Raw genomic sequence first — 26754 nt, forward strand, 5'->3', positions numbered from 1 at the left:
AACTAAAATGCCTTATGAGGGACTTCCTTCCTCTTCCCTTCTCCTCTAGCCCTCTTTTTTAGTTTATCCACTCCTTCCTGCACTTGTTCATTTCTTTCCTCATTTCTCTCCTTATTCTGTTCCTTGTATCAGCCTCTGTTAATGTTGGATCTTTCCCCCTCATTCTCCCTGCCATGGAACTGGCCTATTGGGGCCGTTATACTCTGCCTCTCTTGCCTTCCTTTCTACTTCCCACTAGTTCATTCATACCCACTCACCATTCTTTTTATTTTTACTGATTTCCTAAGAGCTCCAGTCCCCAGCCCTATATCAGTACCACTTTTCTATGTTCAACTTATTTTTCTACACTGAAGATGCAGACAACACGTTCTTCTGAAATTCCGGTGAAAACCCACCAGTCTGCATAACATCATATTTCAGAATAAAGTGATCAGCTGATGTCCTATAACCATGTATCTCAACAAATTTTATGTCATAAAAGATATGATCCATATTTCCTGGCAGGGATAAGATTTAAATTTTCTCCATAAGGTTCACAACCACTCTGGGGCCTACCTAGTCCCCTCTTCAATGGGTACCAGGGGTTGTTTCCCTCGGAGTGAAGCGGCCGGGGCGTGAAATGGACCACTCATGTCCAGCAATTGATGAGTTCAAGAATGGTGGAGCTATGCCTTTACTCCCCCATATGTTTTCATGGCATGGTGCTTAATTAATTAAGCACAAGGAGAACTTTGCCTTTTATAAAGGTTGAACAGAATTCTCTGTCCCTCAGCCACCTTCTATATGCCCTCAAGATCCAATATTATCCTCAATATATCCAAACACAGGATTACTGAGTCTATCATGATGTGTCCCAGCTGCAAAGCGGACCAGAGGACGAGGAGGAGTGGTAGTTGCCAAATTAGAAGGAGAAAGGGAGAAGATACCAATTGATATGCCAAGTGTTATGGCAAGATACTGCCTAAGCTGAGCTACTGTACGGCTCATACTATTCACTTGTTTCAACAGTGAATATAGACACAAAGTCAATCAGTACAAATGTGGCCATAAACTGATTACCACTGCTCCACCGAAATGATAACAGGTCCTTGAACATTTCTAGCAGAGTAGACCCTCACGTCTTATTTCATGATCTTCATGTCATAGAAACGTAACCTAAAACAAATATAAGGAATTCTCATACATGGATCGCAGTGGAAATATTTCTATTTCATATTTTGAGCAAAATCAGCAATGAGTACTTTCTAATTATGAAAATGTTCATAAAGTAGCAGACAGGTAAAATGAAATTTCATTAATATTTTGTTCTTAATCACTTACTTACTTGCTTACTTACTTACTTACTTACTCATGGAGCTTAGCCCTTCTTGAAGAAAAGCCAAGAGACCTCCACTGGTACCTATCCTGAGCCAGATCAATCCAATCCATACCATCCCATCCTAATTCTCTAAGATCCATTTTAATATTGTCCACCCACCTACGCCTTGGTCTTCCCAGTGGCTCTTTCCTTCTGACTTTCCTACCAATATCCTATATGCATTCCTCTTCTCCCACCATTCGTGCTACATACCCTGCCCACCTCATCCTCCTTGACTTGATCATTGTAATTATACTTGGAGAAGAATACAAGTTATGACGCAATATCATATATACCTGAGAAATTAAAGAGCAAAAATAATTTTAAAACAATGTGACCTTCTCCACATTCTTTGCTCCCTGAATTATCTTACTCTCACTGGGAACATAGCATAGGATTTTTCAATCAATACTCCTTCACTTGCTGGTGGCAGAATTTTATGCTGAATTACTGAAGACCTTCAAAGGCTGAGTCATCTAATGTGTGCAGCCAGTTAAAGATCATCATGTTGCGCTCATATTTAGACAGGGGCTTCCCCCTTTCCCTTTCAACGTCTCTAATTGTCAGTGGTAAGTTCTTGTTGGCCCTTTGCTTTACAACACGAAGCACTGCAGCGCTGGTAGCAGAGGTTGGAACTGAAATACTTGTACTGGGAGTAGAACCAGGGACCGTGAGATGAGTGGCACCAGAACCAATGGGAGCAGTTGTTGTCACACCCCCTGCAGAGCTGCTGGCATTGTTGACATTTGCAGCAGCTGTAGCAGCTGTCACTTCAAGTCGGTCTAGATTGAATTCACTTTGGGATAACCGTTCAAGAGCCTTGTATGTTGTCAGGAGACGCCTTCGGATGTAATTCTGACGAACCTGTGAATACAAATTTGAGGTTCTCATTGTGATGTCTATGAAGATTACTGCCTTCAGAGAAGTGTCCTGCGTCTGTCTGCAAGGTACAGGAACTCTTTCTAATTATCTATCAGATTACACAGGGTCACATCTTAGATGACAGTATGTTGTAACATTCTGTAAAACTGTAAATTCAATATAAAATTATGGCATGATGGCAAATGTTTGAGTTTAGATGTGGAATCTGCAGAGACCTATCAGAATTAAGATCAAATTTAGTCTTGTTTTGCACCCTTAACTTTGCTAAGTAGTAGAACCAATCAGCTGAAAGAAAGGAATGACTCATAAATGACACGAAATATATTACCTTTTTATTGACGGATCTAATAAGATCAGCAGCGGTGAAAGCTGGGGGAGTGCTGACAGCAGGAGCCGTAGTGTTATGCCCTCCGTGGGGCGACGGGAGCTGCGAGGTGGAGGCTACATCTCCGACAGCTACCCACGTGGAGCAGGAACGAGAGGCATGGTCAAGTCGAGGATGGTCCAGCAGGTATCCCGATCTCTGGACAGAGCTGAGGGCCAACTCCGACACAGCACACCGCGGGGGCGGTTGGTGGGGTGTCTCTTCGGGCGATGGCAGCTGGCTGATGTCGCTCGTGCTAAAACTCTTCTGCAGACCGAGAGCAGAGGAGAGCACAGCACAGCTCCGTATCAGGTCGTTCTCCTCCTCAAACCAAAGGATCTCTGGGATGTCAGCTGGCCTGCAATAATTGAAGTTCTATACCTCACACTATCCACTAAACAAAGGTTGATGCTGATCATGTTTCGGGATGAAAGAACCATGTAGAAATAGGCTATGTTATTGATGTTTCGACGAATTTTCACCTCTCCATCTTCAAACAAAACGGACTATATAAGCCCAAGTCGCTTCACAATTGACGATCAGTCAGCATGTCTTTGTGTAGAATCCCATTTTGGAACTCACGACCAGATTTCAAGCTACATTCCAAAAGTTTCCTTCTTCATCATCTGGGGTGTTCCTTCTCACAAAAGGATGGGTCTGCCATTTGTCGAATAACGACATACACAAACATATACATACATACGTATATGCATATGATCTCTTTTGTACATTAATCTCATCCATTAATATAGAAATAGAATTGTTGCCACGTATGAACTACCAATTTGAGGGCGCGTGCACAATCCGTTCCGCGGTGAGTCACCGTTGATTTCCATGTAGCAATGTCAGGAAATTTCGGCTTCAAGTTTCCACAGCAGTGAATATCCTTATTGTGGTCTTCTGGATTAAGGCACTTGTCATAAGTTCTTAGGTAGTTACTCCTTCGCGGCTTCCTGTCCTGAAACTCTTACTCTTTTCAGGGCCTACGGTTCCACTGTTATCCCGCCTGAGGCCCGTAACCTCTTCCCATTCCTGACTCTACTGGCGACTCCTGACCCACGTGACTCTTATTCTTCCCACTTCTCCTATACAATCTACAACCTTCTCGATATGTCTCAGAATGTTATTAAAATATTAAATAACTCTGCGGTAAGATATCCCTTTTGGTGGCCATATTGGATATTTGAGATCTAGCTGATTAATTTCGTGACAGGAGGCGACGTTCCGACGCCGTGGCGAAGAAGCAGATAAACTTCGTCGATAGAACGAGAAGCTAAGTTCAGACAATCGGAACGATGATATCGTACCAACTCGTCCAAGAACGTCAGGAGTGACAGATGCACTAGCTTCGCTGATTCACTGTTTCAGGTGTTGAATGTTGTGAATATGAACACTGTAGACGATTTGCTTCACATAGCACCAGAAATAAAAATCCAGGGGTGTCAGGTCCGGAGAGAGTGGGGACCACCGCTTCCATCTGCCCCTCCCAATTCAGCGCCGTGGAAATATCTCATCAAGAAATTCCGTAACAATGTTGACAGAAGCACCCTCTTGCTGAAAGTAAAACGTAGACTTTTTTTCAAAACTCTATGAAAATTTGTTTTCGAAAGTCCTACGTAATTCTCGAGCACATTTACACACTGATTTCTTCGGACTGCGGATAAAACTATTTTGATATTTCCCATCGACTTGTCACTAGCGGATGGTCTTCCAGAACTTTGTTTGACCAGTAGGCTTCCCGTCTCTTTCAGATGTCTATCCCAACGACGATTGCTATTTTCGTATGGTTGTTCTTCGTTAAATACATGACGGTATTCACGTCGCACTTGAGTCACAGATTCAAATTTTGCAATCCACAAAACACGCTGAACTTTCCTATTAACCGTCGCCATCTTGTGTAAATCACTCTGCGAATGAGAGTCACCTTGGATACGATACGCGCGCAAGTGCTTGCCCTCTCTCCCTCCCCGCAACTATCACCAGTTCCACCTGTTTCATATGTCTGTCGTGTTTCATTCCAACAATCTAATCACTTGAAACCCCACCGTGACTTTGGGGACAAAGTGTATAATAAAATTATATCGTAGTCCAGACGTTAACAAGCTTGATATGCTATACTATATTGTACGTACTTTTTGTACATTTGGCCCTTTATATAGAAGTCGATGACATTTAGTTCGAGCCAAATATACACTCAAGTACAGACGATCCGATGTAGCTTAATCAATATTATAACTACCTAAGTAACAGACGAGCCGGTCAGGGTAACAGAGCGGTCTAAGGCATGCACTATCTTTGTTCGCTAGGAAGCCGGGATCGTGGGTTCGAATCCCACTCTCTGCATGGATGTTCAGTGTTTGTGTGTATGTGTGTGTGTGCGTTTTTCTGTTTGTATACAGGTAAGAGGTCTTGCGACGAGCTCATCACCCGTCCAAGGAGTACTACCGATCTAGTAAACCGAAGTGTAACGGAGAGTTTCATGGAGTTAGGCCAAGGCCAAAATCGGGGCTGTAGCGCCAAAGAAAAAATAAAGTAATGGAAGACGGGGGATTCGAGTTCCGATAAAACTATATCCATTCGCCACCACGTCCGGACTGGCACTGCTAAGTTAATATTCCTCTATAATGAAACTTAACATTCTATTTTGGAACCGAATACATGTTTAGCTTTTGGTTTCATGGAAATAGCCACTGCGCCGTTTGAACCAGGTTTGTGAATGTACCCAAACAAAGCATACCGGCACCTCTGTGCGGACCATTTCTTACATGTCGGCTCTCAAGAGTTCTTCCAGTGGTGTGTAACAATCGTGACTACTGAGGTTTTGGACGTCGCCCATCCGGTACTCAAAAGAACACGACGCTGGCTCAACATGCCTACGAAGATCATAGGGTAGGTTGGGATGTACCCAGGATTTTGGACATTTAAAGTAACAGCAGTTATAGGAAACATAAAGAATAGGCCCCTATGTCGTGTTTAACTAATCCGATCAGCCAACCCAGTATGAATATTTCTCCCATAGGGATTCCCCTTATCAGCAAAGAGTTGGACAACTTACGGTGAAAATCTGATAGAAATGAAATTAATTGAAAATCTGATAGGCTCTTCATGGGTATCTACTTGTTTTCAGTTCCGGGGTTCAATTTTTGTGCCACCGATGGCACTAGCGGTGGGTGGGTGGGTGGCATAATATCGTACATTTCAACTTCAGTTTACCCTCTGCATTGATATCACTTCGGATTTAGTTACTGTTTTGGCTCGATATATTTATTTTATGCTTCCTCTTCTACCTCTATATGCATTTCCACAATTTACATTGCAAATGTTCCTGTTATCTCTTTGGCAAGCACTGTTGGCAGGTGCATATATGTATGCCCTGACTTTGCGTTCCACTTGGATGCCGTCTATGTGCAACGTCGGTTAGTATTTTCTCGTGTTTTCTCTTTATTGTCACTATATATTTCAGCCTAACTGGTCATCATCATTTGCACAGGTTTTGTGATAAAGAGCCCTACTGCTTACTGTAATGCTGTTCTGCTTTTCTTATGAGGCCAGCGGAGTCCCCATCATGACAACCTATACACATGATGATGGGCGGTTAGGCTGCAATATGCAGTGATCACAAAGAGAAAGCAACGAGAGACTTTTTAACCGACGTTGCACATAGACGGTGTGAAAGCAGAACACAGACAGATCTACGCAGTGCAACAAGACGCTGGAGTTTAATATATATATATATATATATATACTCGTAGATTTAGTTATACTGAGATGGGTTATTCAGTGATTCAGTGATCCTAATGAGCCCAGAAGATGAGGAGCTTTCAACATTTCAAATGAGGACGGACATAGATCAAGCATCCAAAACGTTGTGTTCTGTAGACTATCTGATGATGGATAAAGTCCAAGAACTGGAAAATCCCGAACCTGTCGCTTATGTGAACAGTTATAAGCGTGACTATTGTGACACTCTTTGGCGCTCTATCTGACAAATTTAACAAAACTGGAATTCTACAGTTAATCAAAGCTATCCCTGCAACAGACCGTGAAGATCCATAGGGTTGTGAGACATCGAGGCTTCCACATTTTCTCTAGACGATCGGATCACAGATGGCGGTAAGGTTGTCAGCCTTACGACCAGCCGCCCTTTACCACCCAGGAAGATTCCTGGTACTCATTTCTGTTAAGAGGCTGAGTCGACCCCAGGGCATAATGCTGCTGGAAGGATCAGGTACGTAAACTGAAAAAGTCCAACTCATAATTAAACATTTATAATTTGCGCTAGTCTCATTTTATTGCATAATTATTGTGCACTATAAGTTCTTTCGAGACGTTCTTGTGGTTTTATGGTAATATGTTTGTAGTGATTAACTTATTTATTAATACAAAAACAGCTATAAGTCAAGCACACTTTCTCAATTACACTATTAAATATCCAACTTACTAATTAACGAACTATTTAAATTACTAAACAACCAATAAAAGAATCAAGCTACTGACTAGCTACCTTACAATTCGACTACCCAGTAATTACGGAAATACTTAAGTCATCTCTCCGCTAAGAGACCTAAAGGTTTAACCTTGCTAAGATGATATTCCTCCAGTCCAAATCTCTTCGCTTCCTTATATTCATTCAAACTTGAACTCGCTTCTGTCAGTGGCCCCCTTCTGGCAGGCTTCCGACTACATTATATGTCCACATACATATTCAAGTGTATCTGATTGCGCTGTCAGTACCTCAGGATATACTGCATATCATGGAATGAGAGGACGCTTAATGGATTATGAATTGGAGATATTGTGAAAGGAAGCGGTCGTAATGTATTTACCGATACTCGATATTTTCCTGCAGGTACTGGGAAAAACTGCGAAACACTTCACTCAGGGTAGTCGGTATTTCGGCCAGATCTCGAATAGGCAACCCCGCGAATGTAAATCTGAAGTGCAGTTTTATTGCTTTTTTTTTAAATTAGTTCCCGTTCACAGAGATATTGGGTTTTCGGACTTTATCCATCGTCCTGGTTTTTATAAGATAACTAAGAAAAACATGACGTTTCGGAAACTGGATCTGTTTCGGTCCTCAGGTGAGGGAAAACGCCTGTTCTGTTAGGTCCCTTAGAAAGAGCTAGCAATTAGTTATCTTAAAACCAGGATGATGGATAAAGTCCGAAAACCCAATATCTCTATGTGTTATACACCATCGTCAGAATCCTAGAGTAACTAGTTCCCGTTCGTCGTACAATAAGCTTGTTAGTTTAGCCGCCCCACCAGCTGCTGAGAAATATAATCAATAAATTGTTGTTATGTAATTCCTTCTGTTCCCCTCTTTCTTCGACTCCATTTCCTTGGTTCTTTGTTTCGAGATACAACTAAAAGTGTCTCGCACAGAAAAGTCATATTCCACGCCCAAACAGAACAGATGTTCTAGAAACAATATTTCAAGCAAACTGCAGTTCTCGAATGGAGTAGTTAGAAGCATTTCCTGAAATTCTTTTCGAATTTTCACTCTCATAGATATTTCAGCTCCAGTTTATTTTTACTGTGTAAATTTTCAGATCATTGTTATACAATTACAATTGTCTTTATATCGGTCAACATAACAAATTATTTGTACAGTATATAATAATCGTATTACTTTATTTATTATTATTATTATTATCATCATCATCACTTTGAATGTTATTATTATTATTATTATTATTATTATTATCATCAATACTTACATGTTATAAATTGTCTTCTTTTGTACTCGGTATGTGGATGTTTGTTTCTTTCGTTCGTGCTCACTTTGTAACTGGCCTTGACGTCTCACAACCCTATGGGCCTTCACGGCCTGTCACAGGGATAATTTTATCTTTGTAAAGGTAAAGTTACCCCTGGGCTCAACTAATTAAGCACTACGCCGTGGGGGAGTGAATATACAGACCCACATTTTCTTAACTTCGGCATTGGTTGGAGATAAATGATCAGCTTCACGCCCCGGCAGCTTCACCCCCGGTACCCATTGGATAGGAAGCTGGGTGGGACCTAGAGTCGGTCTGGACGAAGTGGAGAAGGAAAATTCTTGACCCTACCGGTGTTTGAACTCCGACTCCTAGGTCGTCCAGCCCGTAGCAAGTCGCTACACCGACCACGCTAACCCGGCTCCCATATACAGGATTTCCGGATGAAAGGTATCCAAAATAAAATAATTAAAAGTGAGACAAATTATGTCAAGTATATGAGTACAGAAACGACCCTGTGTTCAATGTTTTCGTGGCAGAGCATCAGTATATAATTCAATATAATATTTCATGCATTGTTCCAAAGTCGTGTATATCTGTCTGTATGCAAGCAAGAACTGTGTTAATATTATCATGTGTTAGTGAATAAACACGAGGTTTGGACTGGTAACTGAATTTATTGGACGCTTACAATTCATAACTACAAATAACTATAATAATCTCACTGATCTATACACTCTATAGATCACTACAACTACAGCACACATGAAGTCTTCTGTCTATTTACTAGTCATTGCTAGGTAGTGGCTGCTGGCAGTACAAACCACGATTGCTAACCACGGACTCCGATCCCCGACTGCCTAGCTCTAAAGTCAAAGTCAAAGCCAAAGTCAGTGTTACTTTGCGACTGCAGGTTTACCGCCAATCAGTTCGTCTTGACGTCAAGCCCCTTGAGAACCACGACCAGAGTTTGTTTTGACTGAACCTTTACGGTCATAGTCCTTATGTAACAATCTATCTAGGGTCGCGCCGTAGCTCAAGCGGTTAGTCGCTGGCTTCCCACCGCGGCGGCCCGGGTTCGATCCCGGGTCTGGTCAAGTGGGATTTGTGGAAGAAAAAGTGGCGCTGAGGCAGGTTTTCTCCGAGTACTTCGGTTTCCCCTGCCAAACTTCATTCCACCAATTGCTCCACAATCACCCTCACCTATCATCTGGGCCTGGTATAAAAGGCCAGAAGTGGCCGCAGAACAAGGAACTTAGTCCCACCCCACTAGCAATAAGAAAAGAAAACAATCTATTTGACGAGAAGTTTTGTTGGCCTCTTTTGAATATGTTTGGCCTTTCGTCAAGTGTACGTATCGCACATATAACATGTTATTGAAAACGCTCCCTTTTGCACTACACTCAAGTTCTTTGTGGGTGCAGGCTTTACAAAGCAGATCATGCCCATATTACATATCTTATGCCAACTTAGTCACTTGAACTGTCATAAGCTTGACCACCGCCAAGTTGTATTTTCTATGTCTTGTTTCGCCTTGTCCAATGCTGCGAACATACGTGTATTCATTCTCATGATTTTGTATGACTTCTGCTTGTTACCTGCACAATTTTCTTATATAATCGTAAGACTATCTCAGAGCCAGAGTTGCTTTACGACTGGCGGTTTACCGCCAATCAGTTTGTCTTGGCGCGCACCCCTTGAGACCCACAACCAGTAATTTTAACCGAACACTTGCTGTTATAGTCCTTATGTAACATCCTCTCTGACGAGAGGATGGGCCTGTGGTTTACAACTGCTGCTGGTCCTCACCAGAGCAGTCATTCTAGGGTCCGAGTCCTGCGAGATTCATGACCATATTTGACTGTCTGAGGCTCAAGACTTCCCCAACTTGAAGGGCCAGGTCCCCGTATTTATATCCCCCAGAATAGGCGCTCGAATCCCTATTCGTCACGACCTACGGCTCGAAGGGCTACTGCGGAGATATTCAAATCTACCTCCACGCCGGCTACTACCTAACTGAATAATTCAAAGTCACATTGTGACTGACGGTAAGTCAGTCAGTAAGTCGTGGTGTAGAGCCCCATCTGGGGCTCATGACCAGATAGTTATTACTGTTTGACAGTTACAGTCTTGTTTTTGTGGGGCGCCCTCTCTGACGAGATGACGGGTCTGTCTTTTGTACATGCTGCTGGCCTTTCTAACGCAGTCTTTCTCGGGACCGAGTCCCTTGGAACGCGCGACCATATTTTATTCTCTCAGATTTTAGACTTCCTTTTTCGTCGCCTCCTACGACTCGCAGGGTCACGGTGGAGGAATTCGACCCCGCCTCCACACGGGTGACTGCCTAACTTTTCCCGTTGGTTCTCGCTATATAGCCTTGGCACGGACAGCATAGAAAACGCCGCTTCCGACACTTCTTATATTATTGCTTGTTGGTTCGTTGCTATTGAAATATGTTTACCGAGCCGTTGCCTAGCAACGGCCGCCTCTTCTTGTTATGCTATTCCGACTTTCGCGATATTATTGTTCACACTGTTCTTGCGACCCCAGCCATCAGACGACTCCGCTGCCCAGACAGCTGTATCGGAGGGCGTGATCCGTGACTGAAGCGAAAATAATTACAGTTGTAAACAAAGTAAATCAAATTCAAATATATTTGAAGGAGAAATACGTACACTGGAGGTAAATTATTACTTCACGCTTCGTTTGGCTCAAGTATTTGGGTCATATATATTTATTTATTTACGTACATTTAAATTTTTGTACAATATTTTGACAGAATTTAGGATACCCATGAAACAAGTTAGGGTGATTAAAATGTGTTTAAACGAAACGCATAGTAAAGTCCGTATAGGTAAATTTTTGTCTGATAAATTTCCAATCCAGAATGGTCTAAAACAAGGAGATGCTTTATCACTACTCCTTTTCAACTTTGCTTTAGAATATGCCATTAGGAAAGTCCAGGAAAAACATGTGGGACTTTAATTAAACGGGAAATATCAGCTGTTGGTCTACACCGATGAGGTGAATCTACTGGGTGATAATATAGATACCATAAGGGAAAACACACAGACTTTAACTGACGCAAGTAAGGGGGTTGGTCTAGAAGTAAATTCAGAGAAAACTAAATATATGTTGCTGTCTCATCACCAAAATGCAGGGCAAAATCGTGACATAAAAACAGGAAACAGATGTTTTGAAAATATTTTACAGTTCAGATATTTGGGAACAATGACAACAGATCAAAACCTGATTCAGGAGGAAATTAAGAGGCGATTGAACTCGGTAATGCTTGCTACCATTCAGTCCAGAACCTTTTGTCTTCTCGTCTGTTGTCTGAAAACATAAAAATTAGAATGTACAAAACTATAATTTTGCCTGTGGTCTTGTGTGGGTGTGAAACTTTGTCTCTGACATTAAGGGAGGAATATAGAATGAGGGTGTTTGAGAACAGGGTGCTGAGGAGAATATTTGAACCAAAGAGAAATGAAGGAGGTTGGAGAAAACTGCATAAAGAGGAGCTTCATAACTTGTACTCTTCGCCAAGTATAATTAGAATGATCAAGTCAAGGAGGATGAGGTAGGCAGGGCATGTAGCATGAATGGGGAGACGAGGAATGCATACAGGATATTGGTGGGAAAGCCAGAGAGAAAGAGACCACTGGGCAGACGAAGGCGTAGGTAGGTGGACAACATTAAAATGAATCTTAGAGAGATAAGATGGGATGGTATGGATCGGATTGATCTGGCTTAGGATAGGGACCAGTGGAAGGCTCTTGTGAACACGGTAATGAACCTCCTGGTTCCATAAAATGTTGGGAAATTCTTGAGTAGTTGCAGAATTGGCGGCTCCTCCAGGAGGGCTCAGCTCCATGAGTAAGTACACTTAAATTTATATTTATAAACGGCCTAAATTTTGTAACATTTCCTAATTAAGTTACTAAACTAGTCTACAACTACGCATGCAACTTACTATGTTGAAATTTTGTGAGGAGAGATGAAATTGGGTTCCATGACCCTCTCCCTTCATACACTACCGACAGTGAGAGTCTACAAGTCACAGAAAAGGACTTACAGATTTCCGAGTCCTCGGGGGACTGAACTGTGCGGGTTTAGGTTCTTGTGGTATGACATTCACCATCTCGTGAGGGTGGAATTTTCGGCGACTTCTTAGTTTGTTTTCGGGTAATTCTCTCCTTAAACAAAACACAACAAATTAAATGTATTGAACCCTCTAGCTAATTTCTTTCTACAGTCTTCTCTGCAAGGACGTACTAGGAGTGTGTGAGGTCTTAAACTGTGATAAAGACGAGGCCTTAAAATCTTGTGGTACTGTAAGAAGAAACATGACATATTTCTACTTGAATAATGACATTGACAGACTTTTAATGGCAGAAATTAATAAAGGTAAAAGGTAAAGCTATCCCTGTAACAGGCCGTGGAGGACCATAGGGTTGTGAGACGTCGAGGCTCCCACATTTTTTAGACAATTGGCTCACAAATGGCGGTGAGGTTGTCAGCCTTACGCGCCGGCCGTTCTTTACCCCCCNCCCCCAAGGAATATTCCTGGTACTCATTTTTGTTATAGGCTGAGGCGATCCTGGGCCACAGTGCGGCTGGAAGGATTAGGTAAATTGAAAAAATCCAATGACCTCATACGGAATCGAACCCGTGACATTCCGATTTATAGCACAGTGCTCCACCCAACAACGCTACCGCGTGCCCCCAATGTCGTAAGATAATTCAATAAAAAATGTGATAAAATGTTGTTTCAAAGAAATGCCGTAGTTTGAAAAGCTAATTGTAATTAAATTATGAGAAGTATTAATTTACATGTCCGTATATGCGCGTAAGAATTAAATTATGTTGCTTTATTCAGAATTGCAGAAACATGTAAAAGCCATCGTTTACTTAGTAACCACCACACAGGTACACCAGAATTGGCACCAGGTAGCGCCACCGTTTTCCAACTTGTTTTCGATTGTTTCAGCCTTTCCTGTGTGTGTCGTCTCTAGGATTACCAACTGTCAAATTTTCTGTGTGACAGTCCGATTTTTGGGTGGGTCGGAAACTGTTCTGTAAATTTGGCTTCCGAGAACATTTTTTCACATCAGGAACACAAGATCTGTTCTTAAGAAGAAGGACTTTGGTTCTACGAATGCTCATTTCGCAATATTTCACAATCACTATCCAACAATGAACCCAACAAAACTTGATATATGAAAAAACAACTAAACGCTGATCTGCCATTAATTTTCACAGCTGCAATTTTTCACATGTTTGCAATTAATTTTAATTCATCTCCAGATGTGTAATGATTAGGCTACGGGCCGAGCGACAGGAGAATAAGTGTTCAATTCCCGGCATGGGTATAACATTTTTATCTTCGCTATGTCCAGACCAGCTCTGGGGTCCACCTAGCGGTTTATTGATGAAACATCGGGAGTCTATCCTCGGGAGTAAAGCAGCCGTCCCGTAAAACTTGCCACATACCCCATCTAGGACGTAAGTTACTGATTTCCAGTAGGTCTTCATGACGTGGTCCTTAGTTAAGCCTTTTGCGCTGTAAATTCCTCGTGAAATTAGGTAGGTGTTTCACACTATCTGTGAAGAACTGTCGTGACCAACTGTGCAACGTATTTCGTGGCGAAGATGATGTTTCTTACTATGAAGTAACGCATGCCATGAAACTACTGAGCTGAATCTCAGTTACAGAAACCCGTATACGCTACAAAGCTCACTTTTCATTGAAGAATGACGCAACAGACTGAACTGTTATGTCAAATATGTCGCTATTGATGTATGAGAGGTTAAACAACTTCCTAAGTAGTCGACAATCAGTCAATTATTGAACAAATATGGATGGAAACCAAAGGTCCATTACCGTGTCGATAAAAACCCGCTAGTGGATACCATGGGCTTCGGAAATAGGGGAAGGGGGAAAAATAGGCATCTGCCCCCTCCCCTTATTTTTTAAAAACTCGGCAAGGAAGAAAAGCGGGAAATATATCAAACATTAATAATAAATTTAAACTTATTTTTTTTATCGGTAAAAATATACATAAAAAAGCTTAAATGTAAATTTTTAAACAAATATTCAGGCTTCCCCTCCCAAACAGACAGAAAGAATAGTCCTAGAGGTGCTTAATGCTGGATGCTATCGTATCCCAGACGAATCCAGCCTACTGTTTACCCCCCTCTACACTTATGTCTCCCAAATGGCCGCTTCCTTTCAATTTCTCTATTTCAGTCCGTCAACAGATTGGGTAGTAGGAACACACCTTACATTCGACGTTCTATTTCACACACACAATGTGAAGTTGAGACATAACGCCCCTTCCAAACAAAATATATGCATTTCTTACCTCCAAATGCCTATTACATGTTCCACCCACACCGCTACACTTCAGCTCATCACCCAAACAATATTTACGGAACAGTTGAAATCCTGAATCGTAAATTTCTCCTGATGCCTATTATTTCCGCCTGCTTAATTACTATCCTGAGCGCTCTTCATGTATAAAACAACATTTAGAATTATAGTTCAGATTTTGGTCTTGTAGGTTGTGACACCGTGTAGTCTTGTAGGTATATACGAACGTTTCGGGAGAATATGCTGTCTCCATTTTTAGGATTTAAGTGTGAAGCAGTTCAACCCTGAACATGCTCTTGAAAGACTACACGGTGTCATAGCTCAGGGGACCACAATATCAACAATGATAACTACGGAAACCTCAAAACATACATAGAATTTTAGTTCCATGATTAACTTGCGGAATTAAACTTGAACAAAACAGGCGCCGAATTAATACTAACATGGCAGCATTTGCTGGAAACGCTTGTTTCTTTTTAAGTCGATACAATGCGGTGACTTTGAAATACTGTTCCAGCGTATTTCTCAGCAGTTGATGCTATACAGACAGCCTGGCTTTATTGCCATGTCGTTTTGACAGACAGATGAGGCACCACCTAAACAAATACAAGTGTTAAGGGTTTGGCACAGGTGTGGGGGACAGATATAAGCAAATATTAAGAAAGATAGGGGGAGGACTGTTTTGGATGAACGTGGAGGTTTTAATAGGCTCGGATGATTGGTATTGATATTGACTGGAGGGTGGGAACTTCCAGTCGCCTTGAACACACCAGCCACACCTCTGAATTCTGACGATGAGCAAAGGCCAAATTAATAGTACATAGTACTTTGAAACCTACATCTCTCTCTATGTGTGTGTGTGTGGGGGAGGGGGGCGGTAACCGACATACCGAGAAAACGGGGTTAGTTTCGATCAACTACAACAGAAAAATACGTCTGTATATGAATGACGACTTTATCTCCATTCTGAAGCATAGAAGTTGGAATAATTAGGAAATGTTACTGTTTTGCCTGGATACTCTGACTATCTATTCCCGGCAGTGTCAGGAATTCTAAATTTCACCCCACGCCCTGACCGGTTCTTTGACCCACCCAGTGTCTTGCCCAGTTAAGTACCCAGGTCTCATATTCCAGAAGTACAGGCGCTTGCGCATAAATATAACCTGTCTAGTCCATCTATTGCCGTGGTTAATAGTGCGTGGACTTTATCTTTTTGAAGCAAATGGACAAATAATTTGGTAAGCCGTCGTTTAATGAATTATGGTGACGCTGATGTGCTCAACATAGGTACAACCGATACAGTATACACTAGTAGTTATTGACTTCGCGAGAGTTAACAGGTCTGGTTGGGGTAGCGGTAACGCTATTGAAATTTATTCGGAACGTAGTGGGTTCAGATCCCGGCCAGGCAAACTACAGTCCAGGTTTTGTGGTGTTTCTCAACAGGGCATGTCTCATTTATAGTTTATTTAAAGGTGCCTATATCATTAGAACACATTACTGATACGTAACTTCAAATGATTGGTTGGAAGTGAAGAACACATTGGAAAGTAGGCGGAAAGAATCGGTCGCGGCCGAAGTCAGGGTACAACTCAGGCATTTCCTAGGAGGAACTGAGGAAACCGATGATATACCTTGGTTAAGATAATCGGTGCCCCGGTCAAAATTCGAAACCGGCACCTACAAAATAAAAGCCACAAGCAGTACCGCTTGACTCAACTACCTCCATGTTTGTTCCGCATCGTTTGGCAAGTTCCAATGTAACAGGATGTAGCAACGTAGCCTATGGCTTACCATCTCTGATCTTTCCCTACTTTATTCAATGTCAAGGAACATCGATAGTTGAAACAATGTCCTTAGATAACCCATTGGCACTATATCCCTGCTAGAGTCTCAGCCTAATATGAGAATATGTCTAATTATATTCATATAAGACACAGGCATTAATTCATCGTAAGTAACTTCCTGCTGCAACACTAAGTACGAGAAGTTCAACATCTAAATATACAAAGATAGCTTAAAGATAAAATCATACTAATATATATGGCCGCGCCATAGCTCAAGCGGTTAGTCGCTGGCTTCCCACCGCGGCGCCCGGGTTCGATCCCAGGTCTGGTCAAGTGGGATTTGTGGTGGACAAAGTGGCGCTGGAGCAGGTTTTCTCCGAGTACTTCAGTTTCCCCTGCCAATCTTCATTCCACCAATTGCTCCACAATCACCCTCACCTATCATCCGGGGCTGGTACAATAGGCCAGAAATGCCGCAGTACAAGGGAGTTAGTCCCGCTCCACTAGCATAAGAAGTACAGTACAGTGAAACCGCCGCTAAGAAGATAGGATGAAAATATGATGCGAAGCAAATTAACAAAACAATAATGATGTGCCGAGGGTACAGTGCAGTTGTCTCCCCAGATAATAAGTGTTGCCTGATGATGGCCCATGTGTGGCCGAAACATGTAGCAATGACATCAAATGTACATAGTTAATGACATTTTAAGTATTTAACAAAAACTCTTTAGTGAATTAAATATACATATTTTAGTGTCTTAAGAAAGGACTGACGTTTTTGCATTAGAGACGAAATACTTTAAAATTTAAAATGGTGCCCCAATGCAACATGATGCTGAAATATAATATTACGTCTTAAAATAGTAATTTACAGGTCATTTTCACGCCCTAAATACTTCGCGTTTGATTGCGCCGAGATGCTAAGTTAAAAGTAGAAACACTTTCATAAGTTGGATCTGTTTTGTAGAATTAGTGTACTTTTATGCACAGTCATCATCAGATACAATTATAATGAATCTAAACAGATTCGAGAAACGCTGACCTATGCTTACCTCGAAGTGGTTTGACCCCGACTATCTGGATTGGGGCTAGGTCCCCTGGCAGACAGCTGTACATCACTGTAAGACTTGAAGGTGACAAGACGCATCCCTCGAGCACCGCCCCCTGCTGCTTCAGATGCGATGGATGACACGGAGAATAGCGAGAGGTCCGTGGTAACAGATTCATGAGAGGGCGAACGTAGCATACGACATGCCACGGTCAACACAGGGGTCTGGGGCGGGGCTTTGGGGTCACTATTTTCTGTCGATGTCATTCCAGCTGGAGGGAAATATTAACCAGTGGTCACTAATCCTCGTGAAATACTCCAGACATCACATGCATAATTACATTAAGCTACACAACACACTGATGTTTTATAGGCCATATGCCTTCATGTATGTGTACGCTCGAATTAAACGGCACCAAGATCGATACTGTGAAGACATCCACTGCTCTGGGGATGAGGCAACGGTGGCGCAGCTGCGGTTGGGTTACAAACTATAAACCCTAATTACCATTAATGCGTCAAGATAATTTCAGTAATAAGGAAGCACGAACACAAAGGGAAGATGCTACGTAAAAAGGAAGTGTAATTGTGCTACACATAATCAAATTCGAAAATAATACACAGAATACAGATCTTATTTTAAATTAGTAACTTACTGCTAAAGTGAAACAAACTACGTGAACTAGAGTTTTACAGACAAATAACTCCTCGTTGAAAACTAATACGTGATTCACTGTCTTCTATTGAAACCCAAATGGTGCATACAAGAAATCCCAATTGAATCTTCTCCTGAACCAGTATATCCAGTACACACCCTCTTCCTATACTGTCTATTTGAATGTGAGATTTCGGGTTTTCGCGGTGGTGACTTACTTACTCGTGAAGCTGAGCCAATTCTGCAGCTACTCAAGAATTTCCCAGCATTTTATGGAGCCCGAAGGTTCATCACCGTGTTCACAAGAGCCCTCCACTGGTCCCTATCCTGAGCCAGATCTATCCACTCCATACCATCCCATCCTATCTAAGATCAATTCTAATATTGTCCACCCACCTACGCCTTGGTCTTCCCTGTGGTCTCTTTCCTTGACTACGTATCGAAATAGGATATTGCACAGTATAATCTGGTAGAAATTATTGACGTTTCTGAGGAAGGTATTGCTTCCGCAAGGCGAGTAAATTTATATCAGACTATACGATGCCGCATTTCCAGAAGATATTACACTTCCCTGTTTTAATGTTATCCTCTTGTCTTTCCCAAGTGGTTCTTTCCTTCAGGTCTTCGTACTGAGAGTTGGAATTTATTTCTCATATAATCCATTCGTGCTACATGCCTCTGTTCACCTCATTCTCCTTTACGTGATCATCATAACAATACTTTGTAAAGAATGCAAAGAAGGCATACAAAGTGAAAGAAATATGTCTCACATGCTAAGAAGATATTAAAATGATTACGTACAGTACAACCTCACTATTTGGAACTACTTTTTTATTTTATTAGATATGTGACTTGATGGACCCCAAAACGGTTTAGGCGTTGTGGAGGAAAGAACAATTCCTGCCTCTATTAGGTAGGTCGCACACCGGCATGTGTCAAGACATGTAACAGTCAAGACACGATGTCTGCTACATGACGCAAAGAAAGGAGCACAGTTGAAACGAATGAGATTATGAAAACCGCCCCACACCGGTCTGAATGCTGATGCTAACGTCAGCTTCATGTTAATGAATCACGAATGAAGCAAGACTGCGTCTTTTGTCCCATGTCTTAATACCTGTCTTGACGCAGTTGGTGTGCGGCCGCCCTTAGGATTTGGACCAAAACTGTCCAGCCATTATATGTTGAGCTATGCTGGCTGTAATAATTTATAATCATGTTACTGTAGAATACAAGGCTTATTAAACTCCATAACTTTCGTGAGACTTGAAGCTTTCACGGAGAACAAACGAGCTAAAATTTTCTAGGGCGAACAGCCGTCTCAATATTGGACTACAAAACGTTTCAGAGAGCCCCTCGTTTTCCATTACACAACTTTCAGCGGAAAGCCTGGACTTAACGAGATCGTGTGGAAGGGTAACATTAAATAAACCTTAAAGAAATATAAGAATCTTCTGGCTCGAGCTGAGTCTAGTGGCAGGATTTCACAGGCTCGGTAATAAGCCTTCGATTCCCACAAAAGCGGTGAATTTATTAACTATCTGTGCGTGACCATAATCTTCCTAAGAAATTAGCGCAATTTTTATTTAAACTCGTCATCGGCTTCATCGAAAATATATTTATATATTCGATCTGAAACTGGAGGGTCCTTAAGTGCAGTCGAATGAAATTCCTTTAATAGGAAGATATTATCACTTACGAAATGGGTGCCTAAGACAAACTTCTCATGTAAATGTTAATTAAAGTGGCACTGCTGGAAAACAAAAGGACTACTTGGCTTCCGTTTTTATCTTTATCAGGACAAAGGAACACCTCACTCAAAAATTGGGCTATCCCATTAAAACGGAACGTGTGCTCACTATACAGCAGATTTGAAGTAATCCTAAAATTTGGGCCCAAGCAGAGCGCGGTTTTTTTTTTCCTCCTGGATGACTGAGAATGTCTCTTTGGCTGGCTCTAACTAAGCAATTGCGAACAAGGAAAACCCTCAGGAGTTCTACGGGTAAGAACTGAGATAACTAGGATTATTAACGGGGCATGAAAGAGGTGGATGGAAGTTTCTTAGGGTTTCGGATTGAAATGAAGCGATTATGAAGGTAATATTGATAGACAGATCAATGATAATGATTAACACAATGGTAAAAAATTAGACTATATTATTCATAATTTGTTAAACACTAGAAATTGCAGTGTCCGATTCATATGCGGAATTCTGTGCAGCGGTCGCACTTCAACATAAACACGAAACTAGACTTAATCTAATTACGTTAACTTCGTTACTGAATGCTAAAATGGTCATTTATGATTTATAATTCTTAAGGTGATCTGCACGATGGATAAACTAAATCATAGATAATGTAAAATAAACTGAAGATTGCATCAGAACAATAGGACGATGGAAGGGTGACGAAAATGTACGTGCACAACCAAAAAGTGACGAAGAGATTTTACACATGAAAAAGGTTTCTGCTAACAGTGGTTATAGGGCCGCGCCATACCTCAAGCAGTTAGTCGCTGGCTTCCCAACGCGGCTGCCCGGGTTCGATCCCGGGTCTGGTCAAGTGGGATTTGTGGTGGATAAAGTGGCGCTGGGGCAGGTTTCTCCGAGTACTTCGGTTTCCCCTGCCAATATTCATTCCACCAACTGCTCCACAATCACCCTCACCTATCATCTGGGGCTGGTACAATAGGCCAGAAGTGGCCGCAGTACAAGGGACTTAGTTCCACATCACTAGAAATAAAAAAAAAGCATTGGTTATCCCTTTCAGGGGCACATTTTTATCAACTTCACCATCCTCGAGCTTAAAACTTGCTAGAGAAAACTAAATTTACTAGTGTGCGTGTTCTGAGTATACGTAAATTACTCGAGTAGTAGGCAACTGTTGGTCGAGCCATCTTGTGGACATGCGCATGTGCAACAATTGTAACGAAACGTTCCTCTCCGAACTCGTGTGATTCTCTCGCTGGCTACAGGCAAAGGGATTTTGTTAAAGTGACTAAAACATCTTTGGGAGTATAACCTCCAGCAGACAACCTTACAGGGGTAGGAACAAAGGAGATTTCCAGTACGACGAGTTTGGTCCCCAACTTACACATATGTTGAAAACAGAATCTAGGAACTTTCTATTGATTGCGCACATTCAAAGATATTTTAGATACGATTTATCGTAATTCGTATTTTTCGACAGAACACACCCTAAATGTGCATTTATTATATTCGTAAGATTTGCAGGTGGTGATAATAATCATTTAAACCACAGAATGCCTACATTTCGGGGGTAATAACATTAACGTACTTGTCACCGCTCATACTGCTCCCCTCCCTTGGTATGGCACGTAAATTGCGTATTTAAATACATTCTAATTGAATTGGAATGTGGTGGCAGTTTACAGTACTGATTATTAAAGCTTGATGTAGCGATTAATGGATTCATTATTCGCTCAAGTGAACCGAATACTAAGCTTACATGACGTCCTGCTACATTACCGTACGCTTTCCCCCACCCCGGAGTTTCTTTTTTGGTAAGCAAGACGTATAAACGAATACAAGAAAACACATTTTAAGGTTTAAGAAACGAAGAATCGTGTATCAAACTTTACACGCAAAAACAAGGTTTCATTTTACTCGTATGTAAATTGTGTCGCGTGCTCATGTCCATTGCACACAGCGGCACTCGAAACACGACAGACACCAATTAAATAATATGAGATTGACCCTGGCAGAACGAATTGAATCTTTGAGAGATGTGGCTTTCCCCTTCCGCCACACAGATGTCAAAGACAGTTACTTCCAAAACTGTTTAGGTACTACATAGTCCGTCAACAATGAAACAAATTGTTCCTTCTTTCTTACATTTTCATTTCCGACATGTTTCGGCCCTAAATGGCCATCTTCAGGTGTCTTACACTGTCTTACTGCTATAATATATGAGCAATTTGTTGCATTGTTAATGGACTGGTAGTACATAAACAGTTTTAGATACAGTAACGTACAGGATGCTTAGATACAGAATAGTTATGTCCCACAAAGCAACGCGAGCTCCCGCTCTTCACACGTGGTTTTCTTAAAATAAATTGCATAGAAATAATTAAATTGTTTATTCATCACGAACATCCGTCAAGTTTCTACTATTTATCACAGTCTCACCTCAGAGTTGTCATATATGAATCAAACGAATGCCAAGCAGCATCTCTGCTGTGGACTTACACTGCTTTCAGACAATTAGCCAACTTGTAACTAGAGCAGAGACGGGAAATTGTTAAGGAAGAATTTCATAGGACTGAAACAGACTCAGCTTCCGAAACGTGTTCTTTTGTTTTTTGGAATACCAAATTATGGACAAAGTCCAAAAACCCCGTAACACTGCTATCATTTCTCTGATATGATGAGCATTCACCTACAGTAAGCTATAAAATATTCCTGTACTGCAAAGATAAGTGCAATTCTGCACACTGTTGCAGTTCTATATTAGGCTGTACTGTGACAGCAGGAACATAAATAATTTTACAGCCTCTCTACACAATCGGAGATGTATCTGAATGGGATACTCTGGAGAGATTGCAGATACCAAGAAGCTGCACCAGGAAGGGAGGACAGATGTAATGAGATGTTGCAGTGTAGAGTTTACAGTGAAAAGTTATACCAGTGCTATCACCAAATTCACCAATATTATCTCTAAGGCCGCGCCATAGCTTAAGCGGTTAGTCGCTGGCTTTCCACCGCTATGGTCTAGTCAAGCAGGATTTGTGATGGACAAAGTGGCGCTGGGGCAGGTTTTCTCAGAGTACTTCGGTTTCCCAATCTAGAATTGGTGTTGCATAATCTTGCATGCTGTGAGTACTGTTGATATTGGAGTTTGTCATGGCACTGATGTGCAGTTGTAGTATGTAGTATGCACACAATGCTACAATTGCATTCTTAATGCAGAGATCTCGTGCATTATGTAAAATGTTCATTAAAGATATATAGTCAAAGCAAGATAACTTTGATAATTCCATTTCACCTATAATATCCCTCAAGTAGCATTCAGTAATTCTATAATATACAGCACTGGTAATTCTTGTGTTGTACTTGAGCACATACACACTGGCTAATTTCTGTATATTGTGGCATGAATACTCATTGCCTAGCAATGGCTCTACATGCCACAGTATTGAGATTGAAAGATTATTAATAACAGTGTTTTCATTTTTACCTTGATAAGCAAAATGAACCAACTTCATGGGACCAATGGGGTAAAATGCTTGTGATTTTTCATTGCAGTGACATTTATTTGATAACATATTTAGTTACATCTGCAACACTTATCATACATATCTGAGAAATGAAGTAGAATTTTTGTAGTAACTTCTGAATAATTTAACACAAAAAACTACATCTAATCATCCAGTTACTAATCTATAGATACATGGCTAGGAACATAATTTTAGGCAATTATACATATTCTATAACATTTTTAAAAATTATGGAAGCACTCAAATATTGTCTTATGTCATTCTCAGTAGGTGTCTTAAATTGCAACACGACCATAAAATTGACTTCAAAATTTGTATACATTACCTGCTTTGTTATATATATTATAATTATTTAAATACAGATACTAATAACTAAAACATTTTAATTTTTAGGTGAATCATAATTTTATCTAAGCACTTCTATATTATTCTTTACAGTTTTATTTTAAATCAACCATGAATGAAAATCTGTTCTTCCTAGAACATCAATAAACAATACAAGATTACATGGATGCAGTACCTCCAAAAACACATGGTTTCCAAGGGAGAGTATAAAGCAAGTGTTTGTATAGCTAAATGGTTTAAACACTACTATAATGAAAAGTCTTAAAAATACAATGCTTGAATAAAAATTCTAATATTCTTTTTCACGCCCTTTTTACCTTTTTTTGGAAGGTGGAGGAGAGTTCCTAAATCATTACATACAGTGCTTCATCATACTTAATACTTCATAATTTTATATTATATTTATGTATCTTACATGTTAATTTAATTTCCACAGAAACATCAACTGTAATACTAAGTGACCATCTGGACAGTGAAAGTTGATGTGCCAAGTGACATACACCTCTATTTTCAAGGAATACTATTGAATAATCTTACATGCATATTGCTCATGTAAATTAAAATAACATGGCAAAACAAGAGCATAAATTATTATAACAGGAGCATGCATTCATTTGGGAGTTGTGAAGGGGAACAATTGTCATCCAGTTGGAAATATCTGCTTCCCCAAATGTCTTCTTATGCTAAACACTAGTTTAAGGTCTTTGAAAGTTTAAGTATGGACCTCAAACACAAAGAGTGAAGAACAGGTTAAGCAGTTTATTAATCGTAAACGAGGAAGACATGTGACAAAGGAGAGAAAACATAATTATTATGTTCTTACCTCTGCAATATAAATTGAGGGCCTCTGATAAGAAGTGCAGTCTGTAAGTGACTGAAGAAAGTAATGGTAGTCTCTTTGGATTGCACATGCAATGTATTGGGATAGCTTCTGGCATCAAAATGCCTTCATTACATCTTGTTCCAACTCTGCTTGTTCATACTTATCTTCACTTATCTATACTGTGGGTAGTATTAGTGGGGGAGGAAGAAAAATTGTGATCATTTGCTTTATCCAAACGCTCTTGACAAAGCAGCATGCCAAATCTGTAAACATGGACCTATCCTATCAATCACTGCTAAAATTGGGTTACTATAAAATATATTTCTTCCTCAATTCCTTATGGCAAGCATACTGAAATTATATTCCTTTGTGATAATTTTCATTATTCGACTGCTCAAGAAATTGCCTGGCCTTCTATAAAACCCAAAGGTTCATTACAAGGTTCGCAACAGTTAACTGTATATACTTATGCCATATTATTTGGAATGATATTCTACAAGGGTGAGTAATATTTAATCAACATTTTTACAAATGATTTAATGAAAATTACCATTTTGCAGTTCAGACTTCATGTAAAGTATCCTTCATACTGATTACATTCCATACCATAGGTCATCTGTCTATGCCAGTTCTATTTTCCTGTTACTTCCACTCTCTTAGGTCAAAATATTCTCATTAACACCTGTTATAAAAACCCCAAACCTATGTTCTTCCCTTAGGCTGAGAGATCAGAATTCACACCCATACAAGAAATGGTTTTAAATATTTAATTTAATATTTAATTATGAGACAGGATAGTTATGAAGCAGAACAGTACTAAGCGTTCCTCAATTATTATCTGTGCTTCATTTCTTTGTGAATATACTTTTTGTGTGTTACAATCATTCCCAAATCTGCCTAGAGGGTGCTGGAAAACAAGCAGGCATGTGAATGATATTCCAAGTACAAACTATCAAAACTGAGGGGGCCTAATATGGGCTATTCAGAACTGATAAAGCTTGGTAACTGACAATGTAAAACAGTTTTGTCTCTGTCCAGCATTGAGCATTTACACCGCTCACTCACTAATGGAGCTGAGTCCTTTTCGAGAAGCTACGAATTGTGCAGCTAATCAAGAAATTCCCAGCATTTTATGGAAACCGAAGGCTCATTACGGCATTCACAAGAGTCCTCCACTCATCCCTATCCTGAGCCAGATTGGACCAGTCCATACTATCCCATCCTAACTCTCTAAGATCCATTTTAATAGTCCACCCACCTACGTCTTGGTCTTTCTAGTTGTCTCTTTCCTTCTGGCTTTCCCACCAATATCCTATGTGCATTCCTCTTCTCCCTCATTCGTGCTACATGCCCTGCCCATCTCCTCTTTGACTTCATCATTCTAATTATACTTGGAGAAGAGTACAAGTTATGAAGTTCCTCATTACGTAGTTTTCTCTAGCTTCCCATACCTTCATCTCTCTTCAATCCAAATATTCTCCTCGGCACCCTGTTCTCAAACACCCTCAGCCTATGTTCCTCCCTTAATGTCAGAGACCAAGTTTCACTCATGAGAGCCTGCTGCGTCTATATCTGCTACCCTGAACATGGAAGCAGATTCAGCATAAACGCTGGTACCTAGCTACCAGATTATATAGCACATCTGGGAAAACTATAATCTTCTCATCATATAACATTATTTGAAATGTAACACTCACTTGTTTCAGCATAAATTAATGTAAAACCTGACCCTCAAAGAAAAGTGAATGAAATTCTGTGCTCTTCCAAAAACTGCATGCCTTAATTCACCAAGTAACGTTACTTTCTGTTTATATTTTGTAATGGAAATACATGAAGGAATGAATATGTTGCATTACTTTCATGAGGTAATTTGTTAACCTGCAGTAAATACCTCCATTCAGTGCATATGGTAGCTACAGATTTTGCTGACAAATTAAGTGCAGTAGTTACATTTCTCTTGAGGAGTAATTAAGAAGATATGCAGCTGCAAGAACTCTGTTTCAGTCATGAGTTCTGCCGTATAAGATACTTTTTATGTGTGGCTTATCCCTTCACTTCATCCCAATTTTAAATTTTTCTGCTATCACATGAGATCATTTGCCTTCATGACATAATGGGCACCATTTTGCACTCTCATTTGATCAGTACTTCTCTACTCCTAAGAA

The 26754-nt window shown here is 40.6% G+C and overlaps 1 protein-coding gene across 2 annotated transcripts; it reads right to left on the bottom strand.

Moving 5' to 3' along the window:
• Positions 1-1638: 1638 nt before the first annotated feature.
• LOC111865699 lies at positions 1639-17952 on the bottom strand. Of its 2 annotated transcripts, XM_023853924.2 has the most exons (4): positions 17536-17612; positions 12399-12519; positions 2568-2961; positions 1639-2221 (listed from the first exon to the last, which is right to left on the bottom strand). In XM_023853924.2, exons 2-4 carry the CDS (start codon positions 12455-12457, stop codon positions 1805-1807), a joined length of 870 nt encoding a protein of 289 aa, XP_023709692.1. In that variant the 5' UTR covers positions 12458-12519; positions 17536-17612; the 3' UTR covers positions 1639-1804. The 2 variants fall into 2 exon arrangements, with proteins under 2 accessions (XP_023709692.1, XP_023709691.1); XM_023853923.2 differs by lacking the exon at positions 12399-12519 and having other exon boundaries at positions 17536-17952.
• Between the last annotated feature and the right edge of the window lie 8802 nt (positions 17953-26754).

Source organism: Cryptotermes secundus, unplaced genomic scaffold (assembly GCF_002891405.2).
Source record: "Cryptotermes secundus unplaced genomic scaffold, Csec_1.0 scaffold19, whole genome shotgun sequence".
Classification (NCBI taxonomy): Eukaryota; Metazoa; Arthropoda; class Insecta; order Blattodea; family Kalotermitidae; genus Cryptotermes; species Cryptotermes secundus.